This window comes from Primulina eburnea, chromosome 18 (assembly GCF_022965805.1).
Source record: "Primulina eburnea isolate SZY01 chromosome 18, ASM2296580v1, whole genome shotgun sequence".
Taxonomy (NCBI): Eukaryota; Viridiplantae; Streptophyta; class Magnoliopsida; order Lamiales; family Gesneriaceae; genus Primulina; species Primulina eburnea.
The window spans coordinates 8,425,962-8,450,088 of NC_133118.1; the positions used below are offsets into that span (position 1 = coordinate 8,425,962).

The 24,127-nt window shown below is 35.1% G+C and overlaps 2 protein-coding genes and 1 long non-coding RNA gene across 3 annotated transcripts; all 3 read right to left on the bottom strand.

Moving 5' to 3' along the window:
- Positions 1–10,575: 10,575 nt before the first annotated feature.
- On the bottom strand, positions 10,576–11,629 carry LOC140819368 (uncharacterized). The gene is made up of 3 exons (XR_012115209.1): positions 11,595–11,629; positions 11,185–11,271; positions 10,576–10,619 (listed from the first exon to the last, which is right to left on the bottom strand). It is a non-coding gene; the product is annotated as an uncharacterized lncRNA (long non-coding RNA).
- Positions 11,630–12,751: 1,122 nt separating this feature from the next.
- Positions 12,752–14,047, bottom strand: LOC140819092 (uncharacterized). The gene has a single exon (XM_073179104.1). It carries the CDS (start codon positions 14,045–14,047, stop codon positions 12,752–12,754), a length of 1,296 nt encoding a protein of 431 aa, XP_073035205.1.
- Positions 14,048–14,514: 467 nt separating this feature from the next.
- On the bottom strand, positions 14,515–22,215 carry LOC140819367 (uncharacterized). The gene is made up of 11 exons (XM_073179428.1): positions 22,043–22,215; positions 21,841–21,904; positions 20,816–20,907; positions 20,100–20,124; positions 19,839–19,929; positions 18,444–18,700; positions 18,238–18,309; positions 17,982–18,107; positions 16,581–17,491; positions 16,289–16,472; positions 14,515–15,283 (listed from the first exon to the last, which is right to left on the bottom strand). The coding sequence occupies exons 6-11, from the start codon at positions 18,676–18,678 to the stop codon at positions 14,658–14,660; spliced, it is 2,154 nt and encodes a 717-aa protein (XP_073035529.1). The 5' UTR covers positions 18,679–18,700; positions 19,839–19,929; positions 20,100–20,124; positions 20,816–20,907; positions 21,841–21,904; positions 22,043–22,215; the 3' UTR covers positions 14,515–14,657.
- Between the last annotated feature and the right edge of the window lie 1,912 nt (positions 22,216–24,127).

Consider the following 24,127-nt stretch of genomic DNA (forward strand, 5'->3'; position numbering starts at 1 on the left):
GCGATAGAGCTACAGTCCTTGACGGTTAGGTCAGGACATTGGATGTTTGGTTATATCGAGTAATGGAATCTATTACGGAATTCGATATAGGAACACCATATTTGGTTATATCGAGTAAAGGGTAGTGGAATTCTTCTATTACGGAATTCGATATAGGAATACCAGGGCACTGGTTATATCGAGTAATAGAGATTATGGTTCCATCCTTTACGGAATTCGATATAGGAATACCACATCTGGAAACCGGGATCCCTAGACTAGGATTGAGTCTAGTCTGAATTGTAGATCTACGAGTATTGTCGACATCATGATATTGATTATGTTTCAGATTTGTTACATATTCTGTTACCTGATTACATGCTTTATATTTGTTTATATGATTGCATGTTTCGTTGATTTATACTGGGATTATATTCTCACCGGTATATCCGGCTGTTGTCTTGTCTGTATGTGTACTTGACAACAGGTGGGACAGGATCAGGGTCCAGGAGATGAGGAGAGATCGTGATTAGAGTGGAGGCTCCGGACTTGGATTAGAGATAGGGTTGAACACTTGACATTAGTTGTTAAACCTCAGTTTATTTTGAATGCATGCAGTACAGGACTCGTATTGTATTTTATACGGATATGTATATGAGTTTGATTTCACTACGTTCCGCATTTAAAAAAAAAAAATTTAGACCCTGTTTTTAATTGATTAATTAGTCCCAATTATGATTAAGAACGTGATTAGCGTCCGGGTCCCCACACAATCGACTGTAGCTCGGTACTTGGCCAACATATCGATACCGATAATGCAATCAAAATCAGATAAACCAAGCACAATACAGTCTAGCTCAATCGTATGTCCATCGTACTGCAGTATACAAGGTTTCACAGATTTCACTGATATCAAACCTGTTCCTAACGGGGAAGACACAGACACTACTGCAGACAATGACTCAATTGGTAATGCAAGACTCAATGCAAACCTCTCAGAAATAAAAGTATGCGATGCACCAGTATCAATCAATACATATGCAGGATAACCAGAAATAAAACAGTTACCTGCAACTACATCATCAGGTGCATCCTGAGCTTGCTCCTCAGTCAAAGCAAACAATCGGGCCTGCTGTCTAGGAGGCTGGCTCGCGGTCTGGTCCCTCTCCTGGCCTCTGCTGTGACAGAGTAGACGGTACTGGCTGAAAAGTATGAACGGCAGATGGTCGTCTACCTGCCTGAGCCACTGATCCCGATGACTCAGCTGCCTGGGATCCCTGGGCACCTCGCTGTGGACACACTCGGGCAAAGTGTCCCTGCTGTCTACAGATACGACAGCTGCCAACTACTCCTCGGCACTGATCTGTGGAATGCCTCCCTCCACAAGTACTACAGTACGGTCCTGCATAGCTCTGGCTCTGACCGGTCTGTCTAGAGCCACTCGAACTGGACGAAGTAGTCCCTGATTTCTTAAATTGCTTCCCTCTAGCCTTCAAGAAATCCTTCTTCCCGGTACTACTGCTGCTGCCTCCTTCAAATCGAGGAGGTGGTTGTTGCTGTCCCGGTGCTGGAAGCACAAATGAAGCCTCTCTCTGCCTCATCAAGCCTGCCTCGGCTCCCTTGGCTCTGTTCAGGGCATCGGTGAAGTTGTTGGGCCTCCCAGTATTTACCAGCGTAAAAATCTCAGGATTTAGGCCATTTATGAACTGATCTGCTACGGCCTCATCATGTTCAGCTACGTGGGGAGCAAATCGGAGCAATGTCGAAAACTTAGCCACATAATCCTCAATGTTCAACTGGCCTTGTTTCAAGTTTGCAAACTCGGCTCCCTTGTCCTTTCTATAAGAAACTGGAAAGAACCGTAGATAAAATTCAGATTTGAACACATTCCATGTAATGGCCGTACCTCGCTGTTCCAATGCCCTTTTAGTCGTGATCCACCAGTGTTTAGCAACGTCATGCAACTGGTGTATTATCAGTTTCACCCTCTTTTCCTCAGTATACTCCAAAGATTCAAACAGTGATTCAATGTCGTCCAACCAACTTTCACATTCCACGGAGTTCTCCGTTCCTTTCAAAGTCGGTGGATGAAATGACTGAAACCTTTTCAGCAATTTCTCCATTGCTGTAGGTGTCACATCCATGGGAGGATTCGAGGTACTCCCCTGTTCTGGCATTCTCCTCGGAGGCATATCTGATAACCAAAAGGGTTAGCAATTCCAACAATAATCCTGTTTCAAGCCTTCTCGGATCATCTTACTGCTGATCCAGAATCGGTTCTGATTCAATCTCAATAATACATGTTTTCAAATCAAATCAGATAAACAGATAAACATGCATTATAAAGCAGTAAATCATGCTAGCAATCAAAAGCAGGAAAGAAAACACATTCTACCCCGCTCACTAGCTCCTATCTCAATCTCAAGGATGTATCGCTCTGATACCACCTGTTGTGGGGACCCGGACGCTAATCAAGTTCTTAATCATCATTGGGACTAATTAATCAATTAAAACAGGGTCTAAATTTTTTTTTTTTTTATGCGGAACGTAGTGAAATCAAACTAATATACAACTCAGTATATAAAAGTACAAGTCCTGTATTTCAACATTTATTCAAACTAGGGTTTAAAACTAAAGTCAAGTGTTTAACCCTACATCTAGTCCAAGTCCGGTGCCACCACTCTAATCACGATCTAGCTCTTCATCTCCTGGACCCTGATCCTGTCCCACCTGTTGTCAAGTACACATACAGACAAGACAACAGCCGGATAACTCCGGTGAGAATAAATCCCAGTATAAATCAACGAAACATGCAATCATATAAACAAATATAAAGCATGTAATCAGGTAATAGAATATGTAACAAATCTGAAACATAATCAATATCATGCTGTCGACAATACTCGTAGATCTACAATTCAGACTAGACTCAATCCTAGTCTAGGGATCCCGGTTTCCAGATGTGGTATTCCTATATCGAATTCCGTAAAGGATGGAACCATAATCTCTATTACTCGATATAACCAGTGCCCTGGTATTCCTATATCGAATTCCGTAATAGAAGAATTCCACTACCCTTTACTCGATATAACCAAATATGGTGTTCCTATATCGAATTCCGTAATAGATTCCATTACTCGATATAACCAAACATCCAGTGTCCTGACCTAACCGTCAAGGACTGTAGCTCTATCGCTAGCATCCTATCTTGTGACATCGTGCAATGTGCCGTGGCGATACCACCACTATCCGGCACTTCTGTCACAAGATAACTCGTCTAATACCTGTCATCTAAAATCAAGAGAACAAGTATATCATCAATTCAATGCAAATATCAATGCAATAAAGTAAAGTATGTGATTTAGGGAAACTCAAGTCCAAACCGACTCAAGTCCATCTCCCAATACCACATTGACTTATACCTTTCGTTGCAGTCTCGGTTTCCTGCTCAGTCGAAGTCTTGAATTCACAGTCTGTCTGGTAATGACAATATCAATAATCTTATGTCAATATACCACTCGAATCAATAACAATCTGATAAATCTTGATTTAATTCAAAATCAACGGCATAACGGTACAATCTCCATATTCCCGTCAATACCATTTCACCAGATAATAGTTACAATCCATAACCCATATCCAGTATAATCTGTAATCCAATCACAATTCAACTCTATCCGGTATAACTCAATATACCCTAAAAATTCATAACAATTCCATAATCAGTCCGTTTCTCAATCTGACTTCGATTCTACGATGTCTAACATATCAAGAACATCATATATGAATTCCATTCAATTCTGACAACAGCAAAATATCAAAGCATGTCAAAACGTAGCAAAACTTACGTCCAGTTGTAGCCTACGTTGCTAGGAACTCAGTACCGAAGTCGAATTTAAAATCTAACGGACGGATTTCGCATAATCAAATTGAACGTGATTTCTCCCCGGAAACTTTCGTTCTTTTCCTCTGAGATTCTGAAGAAATTTCGCATGTATATATATATATATATATATATATATATATATATATATATATATATATATATATATATATATCCATAACATGCATCAGGACGAGTGGCTCGATCTTGGCTCAACACGTCTGTCGCTCGGGCGGACATAAATTTCCGCCCGGGCGAGCAACTCTCGGCCCTTCTGCGCAATTCAGTCTCGCTCGGGCGAGCACAAACTTCCGCCCGGGCGAGTAACTCTCGGCCCTCTTCCACTAGGCACTCGCGCTCGGGCGGTTAAAACTTCCGCCCGGGCGCGCCATCTTCGCCCAACAATTTAGTCTTCTCAAATTAATCTCAAAATGGTCCGGGTTATAATCGTGTCCACTAATAATCAATAATCTCAGATTAACATGATACAAAATCTTGAGCATTACAATTATCATAATCATAATCACCTGCATCAATCACACCTAGTGAGTCTAAAGACTCAACACGTCATATTCTTGATAACGAGTAATACGTAATACAGTTAACATATAACAGTGAAAAATACTTGTATTTAAAATATCGTTTTCATGAAGATGCATAAACATAAACATTTTCGTAAACATTTTCATGATGCATAAAACTTTTAAATAAAAACGTTTTCATAATCTTATGCATAAACATTTTCATATAAACATAAACATATTCATATTCATATTCATATCAACATATTCATGTCCTCATATTCATATTCATATTCATGTTCGTGTATGTTGAACTCAGATCGTGATTGTGACTCGTATTCTTAAACGTATTGGGCGATGGATCCATCTAAAAAAACCACAGTACTGGGCGACGGGGACACCAGCAACACTCTCACCGGTCAACTGTACATTAGCCTACGTATTAACATATTCGTATTCTTATCACGTATTCGTATCCGTATCCAAGGAAACACGATCGTCGGGCTCCCACTGGGACCATAACCCTCACGATATTTCCAACATGTAGTGGTCACAATCCCTTCACATCCTTCAACATGTCGTATTTCCATCACTTAATAAAAATATGCATATAATATCATTTTATTTTGAAACCAAGCATGCAACATGTCCTTTAAATGCTCATATTTAAATCATAAAAATCATAGACATTTAAAAATCATAACTTAACATATTAAAAATCATAAACATCTATGAACACTTTTAAAATAAACATTTTAGTATATTAAATCATAAAACATTAAACATATTAACGTCTTAAAACCCCATAAACATTTAAAATTGACATATTAACATATAAACATCCATAATCATTGAAAATAATCATATTAACATATAAAACAGCATTCAGGACACTGCCATGATGTTTACTAATTTTCTAGGTGTAAAATGACCTTTTTACCCCTGGACGTAAAATTTTTGGTTTTTAACTTTTTTCTTAATTCCATTGACTCTAACATGATCCAAATAATTTCTTAAACCTACATGAATTTTCTTACATTTTTATTTAGCATAAATCGAGGACTTTTAAATTAATCTTTATATGTGAAGTATTAATGCGTTTTAATTCCGAATTAAACCAAACCTTAATATAAAATTTCCAAATTCAAAACTTAGACTTATAATAATTATTTAAGCTTAAAACTAAGTTTCCATAATTTTATAAGGCATAAAACTAGGCTTTTCAATTAACTCGTTAATTAGCGTTTCGTGCGGCGATTAAATCCCGAATAAATCCAAAACTCATTATTTTGATCCCAAATTTTAAACATAACATTTTTAATATGTATTCTACCCTTCCAAGTCATGAGCCACCACCGTGGACCCATGGAATCAATTTTAGTTATTTAATTTCGAAATATGACACCTAACGAACCACCCGAGCCATTTCCCAAAATACTCGAGCCACGCCCGAGCCATCTTGAGCCAAATCCTAGCCAACACACCTAGGGACCCTACTGATCAACCCCAGCCCAAGGAACCAGCCCCTAGCTTGCTCAAACCCACCTTAAACGTGACCACAATTTCTGCATGTTTGAGAGTGAGTCTCCTAGCTTCTGTAGAACTCCTAACCCAATTAGGGCACTTCTAGCTGAGCCATCACCGAGCCCACATGACCCTCACCATCCCTGGACCACTCCCAGACCATACCCAGACTAACCCAAGCCCCTGTACGTGAGCAGCAAACCACTGAACCAACGGCAGCAACTTCACGTGCTCCCTAGTTAGCTTGCTGCCTTAAAACTCACGTTTTTGTTGCTAGGGCCCCAACCACCGAGCCACCCCTTGAATCAGCCCCCCAAGCACTCTCCTAGGACCCTAACCACTTGACCTAAGGAAGCCTAGATCCCCCAGGCCGAGCCCTCTCTTCCCTGCACAAGCTGCCAACCTGCGCCCCCTTGCTGTAACTCACGGGTGGGAGTCCTTCTTGGATAGGACTCCTCCCAGCCCACTTATCTCGAGTCCTAGCGTGGCTAGGACTCTACCCCTGACCCATAACAGACTCTAGCCATGCCCTGGTCCCAACCGAACCATAGCCAAGTACTGCAACTCATAAAACCGAGCCCCTCAACCTCATGACAGAAAAGTGCTTCAAGCTTTTGTGTATCTGATTTGTGCAGTGTTTTCGGTTGATTTTTATGACCCTAAACTTGTGTAAATTCATGCTTGATCAAGTCCTAATCATGGCAGCCATTTTAAACACATAAAAACATGATTTTGGAAATTAAAAACACCAATTTAGAACACATAAGCATGTAGTTACGAAAATTTAACTTGTTTGTTATGTTTTTCTTTAAAAATCAGGCATAAACAAATACTATGGTGTGATGATGAGTAAAAGAAGAATATGGCGTGCCTTTACGTTTTAAACGCACGATTTTACGTTGAAAAATCGAAGAACGAGACGAGAAGACGTTGGCTTGAAAAACTTGAAGAACCTTGATGCTTTTCCCCTTGAATTTTGGAACACTTTCTCTTCAAAACATGATGTGTGTGCCGTGTAATTTGAGTGATGGGGAGAGTTTTAATTGGTGCAAAGTGTGTGGCCGTGAGATGGAGGTGCAAAGTGTGGGGATTTGGGAAAGGTTTACATATTATATAACTTAATTAAACACTAACAAGGCTTTAGGCATATTAAGACCCTAAATTAAGCCCATTAGTATTTAATTAAAATATTTAAAATAATTTTGCTCAAATAAGTTTGTGAATTTATCAGCCGAGTTGCCAAGAAGTTCATATTGTTGTTGAAAAACCAACACCGATAAAATTTACGTCCCAGCGTATAAAATCACCTCAAAACCCCTTATTTTCAAAAATACTAAAAAGCAACAACCATATTTTAAATAATTAAAAACAATTATTTAATAAAAACATTTTACATTTTTCAGCCCTCGGTCCCCGTTCCTCGATCACAACTTGAATAACCTTTTAAAAATATATTTTAATGCAACCATGTAGAAAATATATTTTAAATATGCAAATATGCACAACTTATTTAATTCATGCAATTAAAACAAACAATTAAAATACAAGAAAATTTAATAAATCGTATGCATGTGGTTCGCGTGGACCTTAAAATATTCGGGTCGTTACATGGTAACTGATCGATAAATCGTAATCTTTCAGATATTCAATCCAGCTTCTTTGCCTCATGTTTAGTTCTTTTTGAGTTAATATGTATTTGAGGCTCTGGTGATCAGTAAATACTTCACATTTTACCCCATAAAGGTAATGTCTCCATATCTTTAGCGCAAATACTGTAAAGGCCCATATTTCGTAATCATATTTTAGCGGAATTATTAAAAATTTTCTAATTAAATAATTATCTTGTCTCATTTATAAAATAAACATGTAAATAATTTTTAACTTTAAATTAACAGAGGAAGCAAATATTGTTTTCAACCAACAATTTAAAAATAATCCAACGTAAACAACAATTTATAAATAATCCAACGTATTAAAACTGAGTTTGAATAATAAAAGATGCATAAACTAAATCATGAGGTCCTCGGGTTTACTACTGCTGTCCCAAGATCGCTCACTGGTCTCCGCCCGCAGTCTCGGCCTCATCAATACCTACAACAATCAAGTCTAGTGAGTCTAAAGACTCAACATGTATATATCGTGAATAACAAGTAAATATATCATAAAATCGCATGCAACGTAAAAATAAAGTATCGTAAAGCGTACGGTGAAAATCGTGTCATTAATAATTATAACTACGTGCATATCTGAAAATCATACGTAAAAGCTTTGCTTAATAGAGCTTTGTCATAACATATCATAATTTTTTTTCTGGTAGAGATAATGTTTCTAAGCAAGTGGCCCATAACATAACGTGAGCGTCTGATCAGACTAAAGCACAGTATTCTGGGCGGTAGAGATCCATCACAGCCCTAGGACTGGATGTCCGTACCCATAAATAATCATAAACCGATCGTAAGTCACCGGGTGGAGAGGTCCTCGGTTGCGCCTACCGACTTCCAAACCCATAATCATAAGGTGGTCACAAGACATATAGCATATATCTCAAAAATAAATATTTTATATTTTTATGCACGTAATATAATTATAACCCCAGTTTAGCGGATGAGTTGGATCGCTCCCAGGCTTGCTGCGACTTAATTCTAAGATGTGACACATGCAAATAATATTATCTTGGCTTAAACTTGAAAATAGAACCAAAATTCAACAATAGAACCAAAAATGAGACTATTAGGACCAACCACTTGATTTTTAATCATGGTATCGTACCAATCCAAACCAACATTAAACCGACGTTTAACCATGATTAAAAATACCCCAAACATACTGAAAAACATGCACAAGGACTGTAAAACACGAAAATAGGTTAATAGAACACAAAAACATAAAACACTCTTTCGAGAGTCATTTTGGCACCTTTCACCGTAAATTCTCGTACGACCTCTAAACTCGACCAAATCACAAAGGGCCAAAAACACGACTCTCCTAACTCATTAAGGTACTGTCCAATCCAAGGCCATGAGCTAATAGCCAACCAAGAACTCAAACAAGCACCAAAACCGAACTGCAAGTTGCCGTCAAATTACAGCAGTAGCAGCTTGTGTGTTTGTGGTGAAAACTCTGAAATTTAATGACCAATGGCTTGAACCAACGCCCAAGGACTCTCACCAACATCCTAAGGCATGGCTTGGACCATGGCAAAGGGCTAAAAGCCAAACACAATCCATTCAAACCCTCAAAACCGAAACACACTCCTACAGATTTCAGAAATTTTAAAAACCGAGGGACATGTGCCATGTAAATGTAAAAATCTGATGAAGCCATGAACCAAACCTTGAAAGGGTGATTTGGTCACGTCCTATACATGATAAGGGAGGGTTCTAACCATGGCTACAGTCCCTAGGACAGCCAAGATTCGAACACACACCCTAATCATCCAAGCAAAAAAATCGTGAGTCAAATATGTAGCTTTTTGGAAGTGTTGCTGTCATGCCTTTATTCGAAATGTTTGGACTCAAACCAATGAACCAATAACACCCTAACACACTATAAATCATGCCTATAAGCAGCCATGAATGCCTGGAACCGAACAACTTCCTGTAAGCAACCAAACACACCAAACCGTAAAGTTGAAATCAAAAGAGCCAAGAAATTATGTACAGATTTTTGCTTGGAAAGTTACTGTCATTTTGGATTTATTGCTTGAATCATGCATATATAATGGTTTAAATATATCTATAGGACTTGATTGAAGAGAAAAGGAACAACATATACATGCCTGGAATTTGTTTTGACACAAAAACAAATCAATACAACGAAGACGAGCGGCGGAGTCGGAGTTGGTTTTCTTCTTTCTTGTGTTAGTGCTGCTGTGCACGATAACCTTAGCTGCTGTTTCTAATATATTTCAAAGGTGGAGAGTGTAGGTTTGCTAGACAATGAAGAGGAGTGCTATAGGAGGTGTCAAAGGTGCCATAATATACACTAGCCACCGAGGCACACGCGTTGCGTGTGTCATGAATATATGAGGCTAATATATTAAACATTCATGATAGACTAAACATTTATGACACCAAAACATTTTGTACTTGAATATTGAAAGTTAATGGATTCCAAAGCTGAAATAAATTTGTCAACCTCATTTTGTTAACTTAAATGATGTAGGTTTTGATCATAAAAAAAGTAATATTTTTTTGGAACCATAATATCATATCACATAACAAATTGTTAAAAAGAACAATAATAGATTTATTTATATTTAAGTATTTTATGCACAAGTTAAACCATCTCTATATTAGGCTTAATAAGAAAATATTCATTTTTATAGAATCATACCCAAGTACAACATAAACATACAAAATAAATAGAACAATCTATTAAAGTGTTCTGTAAACAAATTGAGTTGAAATCACAAAATGTAAGCAATTAAAATAGGAATTGACAAACTATTTTTATATGTCAGAAAAACCAAAATATTTTAAGTAAATGACTTTACAAATATGAAATCACAAAATCTTGTAATTCAAAAATCTAATTCAAAATCAGATTCTGGTGAAATATGCTCCTGAGCATTTTAAAAAAATAAGATTCTTCGGTGTCGCATATGAAACTATCCATGTTTCTCGAGTTCAACCCATGAAAAACTGGAATCCCACCTCAAATAGTCAAAACCTTAAGCTCCAAACAATGCGTTGATGCCTTTTCACTGTAAGCTTTAATCAGGGATAAAAACAATCAAGGTACAGGACTAATAATCGGTCAGCAAACATAAATACTATAGACAATGTTTCAGTAACATAATCTACGATGATAATCAAATAAACTGACCGGTTCAGGAAGACCATAAAATAATCATTGATTACAGGTCACAACTTTAAAATAGAACATCAAATGTAGAATGGATACTAATCCACACGCACTAAACCTAGCATCCCACTAACTACACTTCCCCCCATTAAAAGAACACATTCTTTCCCTTGCCCCAAGAAAATGTAAACCAAGTTTCTCACATCAAAACCCAAATAATTCAGCATGCATCTTGCCATTTGATGTTGATATGAAGCATGAACTTGATATCATGTTTCTTTCATATCAATCAGAGTACATAATCATAACAACAATTATGTAGATCATGTAAATAACTATTTATAGTTATCAAAGCTACAATTCCATCAACGTAAAGAAACCAAATAATAATAATGCTGCAAAAAAGATACACATCCTCCAATATAAAAAATTTATTGTTGAAAAATTAATGTTGGAATTAATAAATCAAACCTTTTGCTTTCTTGCAGAAATCCGAGAATAGACCGGGTCCCTTGATCACACAAAGAAGCATCCCGATAACAACTTTTAATGTGAAACCTAAAGTAAGAAAAACAATCCGCACGAGTTAAACCAACAGATGAAAGAAACTAACACACGAGTTATGCCATTTATAAATAAAACAAATGCATATGTAGTGCCGGAAAAGCTGATGTTTACATGAAGCAATAAAAATGGCTAATGACATTGCAAGTATAAGAGGATAAGCAGGTAAATCAAGACAAAAGCCCAAGGCGGTTTAAATTCTATAAACCTAAATGTAAATTTGTTTTTAAACATTATAATAAAACAATGTGTAAGAAGACTTAATATAATGATTTATTGAGTGTATTGAGAATAAGTGAAAGATTAAATAATAGGACCTTGAAGATTGTATTAATTAACATTATCACCTGCAAGATCAAAACGAACAAACTAATTTGATCACTCAACACAATCAACATAATGGTTCGTAGAGATAAACTTATTCATTATTAAAAACGAACCAGATGAAGATGTGGGCGAGTAGATATTTTTCATTGAATTGAGTATGACAGTTGTACAAATACTTTGTTTGCAACATGTATCTTTGAGCTTTTGAGAAAAAAGCACCAACAAAATTCAAATCCAGCAAAAATATTCAACTTAAACCAAAAATAAAAATAATAAATAATATGTTTATCAATTAGTCACTAAGAAAGTACTGTTCAAATTTGAATCAATAAATATAGAAAGTGTAATGCCCGTGTAATAAATGGTTATTCGGGAGACATGGTAAGATAGAGGATGAGAAGTCAAAAAACATTGGCAGAGATAAAACCATGTACAGAATACAGGGTGCCACATATAGCTGACTGTGATTGAACACAGATAATGGAATATATATATTAGCATCCCCAAATTATAATGCCGAAAAATATAGCATGTATTTTTCAATTAATGTATGTATTTGTGCATAATTTATTTTTTAAAATTTAAAAGAAAGAGAGTTGATTTACTTACACTTTATCATTCTCTGGTTGGTAGCAATACGTCTTTGAAAACAACGTTTCTTGTGAACACACCAGATCGATGCTGTAAATTCCCGTCTTTGACCAAAAGTTTTGTAGAATGTTGGGAGACTCCTCTTGAAAGTGCCACATATAGCTGACCATGGCTGAACACATGGTTACGCAAAAATATGCCAATATTTTGGATTGTTTGACCTTGTGCTTTGTTTATTGTCAATGCAAAACTAAGCCTTACGGGAAACTGTCGACGTATCAACTCAAATGGTAATCCAGAGGTATCTTCACTTTTCAAGGGCATTCTATGTAGAAAGAACCTGGTGCACTTATAAGGACCTGTTATGATCTCGGCATCTATGAAATTTTTACGAAGACCCCGACATATTAATCTTGTTCCATTGCATAGACCAAGTTCGGGCGCAACATTTCTCAAGAGCATGATAGGACTTCCTACTTTCAATATGATTTTATGTGGTGGCAAACCACTTGGACTAAGAGAATTCAAAAATTCTTCTTGAAAAAGGTTGTGATTGTCAGTCTTCGACACTATCCCAAGATGTATACTCTTTTTCCTGTCCAGGAAACTTGAGAATGAGCATTTGATTAATATTGTCGACATCAACATTTTTTGGTGTGATGATGGCTCTATTGACCATATAGTTTTCATCATTAACATGATTTGTCATATTAGGAAAAACAGAATCAATCAACATCTGAATTGATTGTTCACCTTCCCATGGTATGATAATTGAATCTGGTAATTTTATGAAATCATGATTCACAGTTTGTTGCAATCCATCACCTATGCGCAAGAGAAATTGTGAGAACTCAATATCTTGAGCAGATCTCATATTTTGTTGAAGGTGTATTATCTTTACGCGATGCCAGAATGTTGACCTTGAAATACTTGCAGCAATTTGTTCTGCCTTTGTTCCTCGTTTAACAACTGGTAACACTTGTCGAAAATCGCCACCAAAAACCATTGTCTTCCCTCCAAATGCTATTTGATTTTCCATAATATCTTGGAAACTCTTACTGACGGATTCAAAAGCGTATCGATTTGCCATTGGAGCCTCATCCCATACTATAGCTGATGCGCGCCTTATTAGTTCTGCAAGTTCTGTCTGTTTTTTTATTTTGCAAAGTGATGATGCAGTTGGTCTAAGTGGAATCTGAAAACGTGAATGTGCGGTTCTTCCACCTTGCAACAATGTCGCAGCTATCCCAGATGTTGCAACCGCAATAATAATTTTACCCATTTTTCTTAGATGTGCCAACATTGAACGGTATAGAAAAGTCTTACCAGTACCTCCAGGACCATCAATGAAGAAAAGCTTTGATTGGCTATGCATAATACTTTCTATGATGGTGTCAAACGCAATCCTTTGTTGAGCATTCAAACGTTCAATAGATAGCAAATCATCATCAGAAATCTGATAAGAAAGTTCATCCTCAATTATTTTTGGTAGCGGTGTTTCTTCTAAAAAATCAACACTTATTGATGGCAAATCAAAATCATCAAGTTTTTTTTTGTACTGATGCAACAACCTTCGTATCTCAAGCAATAACTTATTGATGATTAAGTTACTTGATGGTATTTCTCTACCATAATCTTCACACATGCTAGGGTGGAATTCGTCCCAGAGTTCTCGAACTATTGTTGGTTGACAGAACACCAGTATGGATACAAATAACCTTCTCAATGAAGATGGCATTCTAACAGAGCGTGCTTCTTCCAGACATTGTTTTACATAATCATCCTGTTGGAGAAGTCCTCTCATTTGAGCAGAATCCTTAAATGTTGAATATGTTAACCCATTCACAGTCATCAGATCTTCAAAAGATGTCGGGCCCCTGACATGATTTAAAAGGATACGAAGATAAAACCTCTCACCTTCAGATGGCGACACAACATATACTCTTCCAACCACTTTATTGTAGCTTCGTCGACGACTCCATTTTTTTTCAGATTTTATCCATGTATAATATTGTGGAAATTCTCGATATAAATACTTTCCAGTCAAGTCAGGATCACAATTTATTTTGAAAAATTCTGTAAGCATAGTTTTCGAGTTGTCATCATCTGCAAGTATATCACTTACGTGTTGTTGGGGGTCAAAATAAATCAAATGTTGGTTTGGTGTATGTATTTGTAACCTAATGACTGAAGGATACATCCTACTGAACTCAAATGAGAAAATTCGCCATAATGCTTCAGGCGCACAAATCCACCTTCCATCGACATATTGTTGGATTTCATCACAATTTTGTCTATTTCGTAACTCTAGTGCGACTCGATCAGGACCTTTATGGATATACTTGTATATGTACTTAACACATTTAATCCCTCCACATACTTCAACATTAATATGACAATCATATTTCAACAAAAGCCACGGGTTGTACGGAACAACCCAACCATTATCAATGAAAATATCGTCAGTTGTTGGGAATTGATACTTGGCCACCTGCACGTCTTCGATATAAAGGGTATGAATCATTTCCTCGAGATGTGTATTCCACAAATGGCTTTGGAAAATTCTTCTTACATTTACCACTTACCATGCATGGACAATTAGGATTGATTGATCCACATGGGCCATGTATCATATGGTGGAGAACTGCTTTGTGTAGATTGGGTTCTTCTGTTTGTGAAGGTATTTCAGCACGCACAATTGAGTCAAAGTGATCGGGAGTACACAACTTGTCATTATTTTCGAATATGACTAACATATGAACATGAGGAAGCCCTCTTTTTTGATACTCAATGACATACGAATAAGAACAGACCTTACCTAAAACTCCTCTATCGACAATGTCTTTCTTAAACTCCTCAAATTTTGACCGAAATATCCTTGTAATCAAATCTGGACGGTCTTGAGGTGATTGCCCAGGAAGTAGTTGATATTTTATCTCATTCCAATTAGGATTGCATGTCATTGTAAGCATTATATCTGGTTTTCCATATGTTTGTACCAAAGTCATGGCATCTTGATACCTCTGGTACATATCACGTGGGCTTCCACCGAAAGATGAAGGCAAAACAATTCTGGTTCCAACATTTCCTGTATGAGGTATTCGATAGAGATGTATAAGATGTGAGCTGTAATAATGTCCCAATAGTGTGCGTTGGGGAAGAATGGTAGATTTTGGAATATGAATAGTTATCCAGATTGTATTTGTTTGGTAAATATTAATGTAATTTTTTATGTTCAATTTATTTAATTTTTAGTTTATAAAATTTTGTTTATTATATGTGGATCTACTCATAATTATTTTTTTTTGATAAAAAAAATAAATCATGTACATTGTACATTGAAGTTTAAGATTTTTTTACAGGAGATGCTATTACAGCTTCAAAATAATAATAACATTTTATGATAAAAAACTATATTATATAAGGTAACAAATTGAGGCTGTAAAATTTATGTAAACTTCGGAATTCATTTTACATCATGAATATATTCATTGTACAAAATATTTTAGTGTCATGATATAATATCGTGAATATTTAATATATTAGATCATATATTTATGACATATGCAACGACTGTGGCACGGTGGCTAATTGGTACTATATTGTTGAAATTGTTGATTATTTTGGAATTTTAGAACGTCATTCCAGAATAAATATATCATTTAGTTTGGATTTTTGGGAATCTAATTAAATTTAAATTCAAGAAATAGTAGTTGAATTATTTGAGATATTGATGTTGTGTTATATATTTAAATTGGCTTTGTGAATTATTTGAGAATATATAGGTCGAGGATTCGAAGTTGGATGTTAAAGTTGACATTTGATTGTTTATACTTTATGTTGACTTTGAAGTCGGTATATGTATGTTACTGTTCGATATAGGTATATCTAAATATAAATTAATACAGCAATGTTTCATAAAGTGAAACAGATATAACAAAGATTATAGTTATAACTTATAAGTGGTAAATAATAAATTTAATGTAAAATGAAAGAAGAGACATTTTTGTACATATACTAAAATGACCAAAGTAGTTAATTTAAGGGGCTGTTGTGTGTAATTTATGTGGTATATATTTATAAGTGATCATACCTGCATTATTTTCACCGCCATGTAAACAATCTTGCAATCCTTGGTAAAGTTCAGAGCGTATATCACGTTGATTTGAACGTATCCATCGTAGTCTTTGTGTTTCAATCTTTACGTAATTGTCAACTACGTATTGTTGAAGTAGACGGCCTCCTCTAAGTAGCAAAGATGGTGAATTTTCTCGTATCTGATTAAGAGTATAATATACAATATATGAGTATATGTGTAAATTTAATTTTTAAATTGTTTGTAATTAAAAATAAAACGCATAAAGTATAATGTTCGTTTCACTAACCTGTAGCATATACGCATAGTAATTTAAGCATGATAACCGGGTACCATTGCTATTTCGGCTATTTATGTCCCAACCATATGTACCATATGGCAGAAGTAGTGGATATTGCAAAGGATCATAATAGCCAACTACATCTTGAATGCTGATAAGATTTCCACCGATTCCTTGTATAGTAATATCTCGACTATTCAAAGTTTCTTGACATTCGTTGTCAACAATGACGGCTGCAACTTGAGATGTTGTTGGTAAACTATATTGATGTTCATTAGGTTTTTGTTGCCTGATGATGAGCCTACAGTTAGGTATGTCTTGACATTTGCCAATCTGTCGAAACACGTGCACAAATGGATTGTGTTGATCAAGAATGTTTTGTATCCTAAGCAGCAATTCTCGCCTTAGTTCTGGATTTTCTTGAAGTCTATAGTCTATATCATGTTCAGTGTCTACAATCCACATCTGCATGTACCTTGGCCTACAATTCTCATTTGGTAGAAGACTTCCAATCGAGTGATATATTGATCCATTGGCACGAAATGTGTAAATTCCATGTGTACCGGTTGCTAAAGACTCATCTAATTTGACTCCCATCGATGTAAAAGAGAAAACATGATTGTATGCCCTTATGAATTGCCGAAAATGCCTACCCTCCTCATTATCCGCAGCATACAGCTCTTGCAATTCAATAGGAGAAGGAATATGATCCAAAATTGTACTTCCATTTCTACAGCAGAATTGTGATGTTTCACCATGAAACAATAGAGCGTGGCAATGGAGACAAATTCTCGGGTTAGACAATTGCCACCGATGATTTATCTCATTTTCACCGAAATTTCTTGCTAGGTTACGATATCGACGTGGACGTGTATATCGTCGCATGTTATTAATGACACTGTTTTCATTGAAGTCACTTCCTGCAATAAATTTTAAAAAAATATTCGATCTAACAAATATAAAAAATAAATTTAGTAGTTGGAAGAGTGAACAAATAGGATATATGGTGGAATTTTTTTATTATAACATATTTGTAAACAATGTTTTTAAAAATAATTTATTTTAAAAATATTTGGCGATATACTTTTAATCGAAAGAAGTTTAACAATAATTACTTTAAATTAAATAAAATTTTGTACGAAACTCTAAAAATAAGACATTCAAAAAATGTACCATGTGTTCAAATTATATTTTCCACGTTTGTAAATATATGTCACTTGCAAATATGTTAACAATATATTTTAACAAATATATGTAAGGGTAAACAGTTATGTTGTTTTTAAAATTGATAGTTCATATAGTTATATGTTTATTTTGGGTTTCTTATATTATATATAGATGAGATAATGCAAATAAAGGAAAAATATGATACATGTTATATAAGTTGTGTATTGGAATTTTGTAGACTACCTTGATGATTTAAATTAGTTAGACGGTGACACGTGCTAGTACTCCCTTGCTCAAAATTTGATGTCATTGTTTGATAAGGTAATGTCTGTATGTGACACGTTTGTCCAACTGCAGTTGTGGTGATACCTGGCATTGAAGATCAATATCAATTATTTAACTTATATGTGTGGATTTAGTCTTGAACATTTGCTTCCATGTTATATATGAAAGAAAATGTTAAAAGCGTTAAATTTCAAAGAACGCAAATGAAATATACCATCTTGATTTGAAGAAGTTTCCATTATTGTATGTGTTGTGGTAGTCGTAGGCAAATTGTTGTTGACGGGAACTGAAAAATAGGTAAGAGCATTATATGCGTGTAGTAGAAGAATTAATTAAAATTTAGAATTAATAATATAAATTTACAAAAAAGGAATATAATGATCGATTAAAAGGAAACAATTCAAATCTTTCATAACGTACCATTCAAATGTGCAGTGACATCTGAATTTTGAAAGTTGAATTCATCAGAGTATGTAGCATGTGCACTTCTATTTATACGTCTTTGGTAGCTTGACCGACGTCGGGCTAGATTTGTTTGTCGTTGATCTTGTGTTATCAATTGTCTATGTGCTCGTCGTCGTGCTGTGTTTAATTGACGCCTTTCATTGTCATTGCGATTGGTACGAGCAGTAGCTCGTGTAGAAGGAGAAGACATCGAAGCTAAATAATATTTTAACCTTTGACAATATGTAGAAACCAACTGTTAGATATTTTTGTAGACATGTTTAAGTTTCAATGATTTTAGGAATAAAATAACATTATCGCAAAAAAACCTGTATAAACCGTCGTTACATAGTAAATGAAAACCAAGAAAAATCAGTGAGATTTAGAGGAAATAAACTTACATTATTTGAAAAAGTGGATAGAAATTTGTGAATTCAAAGGAAAAAATTCATAGTAAAGAAAGTATTGTGTGAAAGAAATTTCCGAAAAACTTCAAAGAGAATAAAGTCTTGTGGGAAATATTTTTGAGATATGAGGTTTGAAAGATTGAAGCTAATATCGCAAAGCAAAAACAAAAATAAATATGATGAAGATACATAAATTGCACAATATCGTTACCATAAATTGTATCAAAATGATGAATGAAGTAAAAAGAATGATCAAGAAAAGCATCAATAAGTAAGACAATCGACAAATATACTGAAGTTTCGTATGTTAACTTCTTATTTGCATTTAAAAAAACCAATGAAATGTACAACCAAGATTGTCATTGGAATGAGGACATTCAAGCAGAAGCAGCCGCAACTACTATGTATATGTCATAAAAATTATAAAAAAACATATTTTTAATTTTAATTTTTAAAACCATGATATAATAATAATAATAATAATAATAATAATAATAATAATAATAATAATAATAATAATAATAATAATAATTTTAGCTTATTTTGTTTGCAAAAACCCTCAATAACAATTATAGCCTTGAAGTGTAAACAAAACCCAAAATAATTTAAATAAAAGGACAAAAAATAATTTGAATTATATGCTCTAATATTGGTTTGGCTATATTAGAGAAGGTAAAATTCTCAAAGGTTTTATAGGGAATAAAAAATAATGTTATGAAGATATTAATACAAAGCTATCATCGAGAATATGATTTGAAGATAGTTTCTGAAAAAGTATTAGAGAAATAATATTGAAATGGAGAAAACCGTATAAATTAAATCCACGGCAAAGAGACAATTATAGTGGAATAAAGAAAACCAACCATTGGATTACGGTAAATAATATGAGGACAACAAAGATACCAAAAATAACGCACATAGAAGCCATCACAAACAAATTCACACATGTATAACCGATTATTACCGGGTTTTTGGTCTTCCGGATGAGTAATCCGGTCGATGGTGAGTCCGATTGTGCCTTTTGTTATCTCGATAAAGTATTTTGCTAGTGTAATCTGTTCGTAATCAATGTAAAATCAATGAATGAGGGGGTATGGAAAAATCATACGGGAACTTAAAAGCAAAGCATTGAACGTGGATGATGTGTGCTACACAATCGAAACAACATACACAAAATATAACACCAAAGTGAAAGCAAAAGAAGAAAAACACACAGAGTCGAGACCTCTTTGTAAGAAGGAACATCTGGCCTGGAAAAACAAAGTTCAACTAAGAATCGAAAATCCAAGTTCGATAGCCTAGAAAACAAAGCAATTGTACTTGTATTACAATGTGTTTGAAAATAATAAAGTTATAAAATTAGTCGTGAAAATGAGAAAATAGCTATAATATTAAGCAATGGACAGAAGCTTCACATGAAAATCATGTTCCCATCACCTGAAAAACCTTATTAAAAAACCCAACTTAATGCACCAGAAATAAAACCAAAAAGTATAATTCGATGATGTTGGAATGAAATGTATGAATATAAATCTGAAAATTGAAATAGACTTTTGTTGTACATTTTATAAAACATTTTATGAAAATTGTATTAAAGATTTAAATTTTTTATATTGATTGACTTTAAAGTTTCCATCAATTATTTACTCCAACTAATTGAAGTATTAGATTTAATTTTATATCAGTAGGAAATTTTGAGATGGAAAAGAAAATCAGATCAGCCAAAGCTCACATATTTTCACATAGGGTAAAACAGTTGTGGGACTAAAGTTTGCAAACACTGTAAAACCCTCCCAAAGCTCAAGCAACCCGGTCTCAGGCTTTAGGTGTCTTGTTATGAACAAAAGTATAACTTCGCATCAAATTCAAAAGGTAACAAAATATTCAAGACGGAAAATGCAGAACAAAAGTACAATGCAATTGACCTTTATATATACATACCTGCCCTTTAATGGGTAAAAGGAAAAGGTTTTTTATGGTGAAGGTACTCCAGTGAAATCCAATGCTACTCCACTCATTGGCATTTCCTTGCACTTGAACTCAAGTAGTAGTCACAAACACAAAAAGAATAGTAATAACATATGTGCATAGACAGCTCTCTCGCAAGTGATCGATAATACAATGATTATGATAATAAATAACACCACACCACAACTGACTTGTATTCGTAATCCTACTTCTTTTGAAGTTAAAATTTTGTTGTTGCTGTGTGTACATGAATCATTAGTATATATACAATTGTTAAGTCTATATTGTTTTATTGGCACATCTGTGAAATTGTGTTGAAGCTATCCTGACTTCCATAATTGGAAATTTCAAATCTTCATATAGGGCATCATGCTTCTGGTGAGGCGCCCAAGGCACAGCTTTTGATCAATGAGGAAAATTCCTGTTCTATATGTTGACTTGTTAATTTACTCTTTACATAACTATTTGAATGAATCCGTGTATTTCCAGGGCGCAGCTTGTGATCAATGAGGAAAATTTCTGTTTTAATAGAAATATAAAGCACATGTGTAATTACCATAGGGGTGTGGAAACTGTCTAGTTGTATGTGTTATTTTTTTGCTTTTGAAGCTCTGAGCTTGATTTCCATGTGTTGAGACAGGATTTTATTCAAGAATTTGAGAACTATAACCTTTGTTATGATTAAAAATAACACAAAATTTCCACAACCGTAAGAAATCAATATGTCCCCAAATTTAAAATTGAACTATATATCTGATTCTGTACAAAATACTTGCCACAGAACCGTGGTCTTATGTGAAATTGAACCGTAAGAAATAAATATTGGTACAACTCAGGCTGTTGGTGTTATGTATTTACCCAAATTCTGGAAAATTTTGAACCGTAAGAAATCGATATTGTTACAACCGTAAGAATAAATATTAACCCAAATTCTGAAAAAATACTTGCCACAGAAACACAATAAAACACATCAAATAAAGAAGTAATTTCACGCCCACCTGGGAAAAGCAGGCTCTTGGTCTTATGTAGGGGTTGAAACTCCAATAATTGATTCAACTCAGGCTCCAGTTATGCCAAAAAAAAACACGTCAGAAATAATATTGCCGGTGAAAACAAAAATAACGGAGAAGGCGACCAAGAAACCACAAACAACGGAGAAGCCATCACAAACAAAATAAAACATGTTTAGCCGATTTTTACCTGGGTTTTTGGACTGTCGGATGAGCAATTCGATCGAGATGTGAGGCCGATTGCGCCTTCTATTGTCTCGCTGAAGGAGTTGGGAGAGAGTATGTATAATGGAGGTGGGGCGGTTATGGGCTGGAAAGGGGTTCCGATTCTGTAGTTATATTGAGGGGCAAAAAGGGATTTAAATAATTTGGTGTCTTACGTGACAGTTTCTATAAGGTGCTCAGCTTTAATAAAATAGAATAGATTAAGTTGGGAGGTTACAAGTCAAGAAGTTGAATGGATTTGAATGGCTTCTTCTTCTCTAGTTTGATTGTTGCTGCTTATCACGATTTTGCTCAATTTTTCTATAATGCCCGGGATTTTATTTACTGTAATCTGAGATTAATCTGAAATGATTATTGATTAATTAAGGTAGATATAGACGGAACGGATTATACCGGAAAAGACGCGAAATATGTGCGAGGGAGGTGCCATTCGCGCTTATGCGCAACCTAGTGCGCACAAATGCACAGATTTGGCAGAATACCCAGCGCATATGCACGCCGTGAGGGCATGCATATGCGCGAAGTATCCAGTAGCCAAGGAGCTGGAAAAAAACATTGCGCGCATATGCGCGACGTGAGCTGCGCACATGCGCGAGGTAGGCAGAGAGTTCGGCGCATCTGCGCGGGGTGAAGTCGCGCATATGCGCGAGCGGTCAAGATGATGATGTGCCGAGACGTAGGTCTCGCGCATATGCGCGATAATAAAGCGCGCATCGCGCATATGCGCGAGATGATTTGTATGAATTTTGAGAAAAACACGTATCAATTGCATGCAAGATATAAATATTGATATTTTTGTTTCTTCCTTCGAGAATTCCAACAAAGAAGCGAGCTAAATTCTCTGAAAATCCCTCAAGCTTCCTCGTATAATAGATTGGTGATTTCGTGTGATCCGTATATCAGAATTTGAATCCGAGTACGACACCAAGTTCCTAGCAACGATAGCTACAACAGGACGTAAGCTTTGTTACGTTTAGATATAAATTAAAATTATGCTATTTTCAGAATCGAATATGAATCATATATGGTGTTTCTGATATAGTAGGCATCGTATAACTGAAGTCAGATTGAAGAACAGACTGTGTATGTATTTGTTATGATTTTCGGAGTTGATTTGATTGAGATTCGATATCAGGGTTGTATTATTATTGATGATGAGTCACATTGATATCAATTATGACTCATGGTATTATATCTGTGATGTTGATATTACTGGATTTATTGAGATTGTATTATTATACCGTCGAAACATTAGTGGGGTAATATTGATCAGATTCAGTAGTGACTTCGATTATATCGTGATATCGTCGATATTGATCAGATTATGTGTAGAACCCATAACTTAGACTACGTATAAGACATGCATAATTCTAGTATTTTAAATTAAAATGATTTTTATCGCATGAGTATTTAAATTTAATTATTTTCCGTAGCAGTTTAAATTTGTATCATTTCAGTTAATTCAGTGAGGCCGGACTGGAGTTGGAGTTTAGGGATAAAATTTAAGATTTAGAAAACATTTCCAGAATTTATTTTAGCTAGCAAGTAAGTTAATTTAAGTTAAAAGGAGGTTTGAGGATTTATTTAAGCAACTTGAGGTGAGTAGAAAATAAATTCATTTAAGTTCCATAATTAAGGGGTTAGTTCACTAAATTATTTAAAAAGATAGGTAAGGCTTTTAAGGGTTATAAATTTTTTAAATAATCAAAATTTTCCCTCCAATTAATCTATAAATTTCGACCACCTTAGAATATTAAGCAATTCAATTGCCAACTTACCCTTTGACCCATTCTTTGTTGTTTTAGCATGCTAATTTTTTTTATTATTGAACAACCTTAATTAATTAACTAATAAGCATTATCCTAGTCTAGAGAGCATGAGGAATTCGGTCATAGCCACCAACTAAACACCCCAACAAATATTTAATATCAAACCAAAATTAAAAATTCAAAAGGTGGAGACTTGGTCTTGATTTGTTCCCTATATTTGGCAACCATTCCCTCACTCCCCTAACCACAATTTCTCCCCCTCTCCACCGAATTCAGAACCA

What these genes read in the sequence shown, in the direction of transcription:
- LOC140819092 (XM_073179104.1), bottom strand. Translation starts at nt 14,047, where the DNA reads ATGACTGTGAATGGGTTAACATATTCAACATTTAAGGATTCTGCTCAA.
- LOC140819367 (XM_073179428.1), bottom strand. Translation starts at nt 18,678, where the DNA reads ATGTCTTCTCCTTCTACACGAGCTACTGCTCGTACCAATCGCAATGAC. An exon ending in AACTTCTTCAAATCAAGATG is followed by an intron (nt 18,108 to 18,237) that starts GTATATTTCATT and finishes CTTCAATGCCAG; the next exon opens with GTATCACCACAACTGCAGTT. An exon ending in AACTAATTTAAATCATCAAG is followed by an intron (nt 17,492 to 17,981) that starts GTAGTCTACAAA and finishes AATTTATTGCAG; the next exon opens with GAAGTGACTTCAATGAAAAC.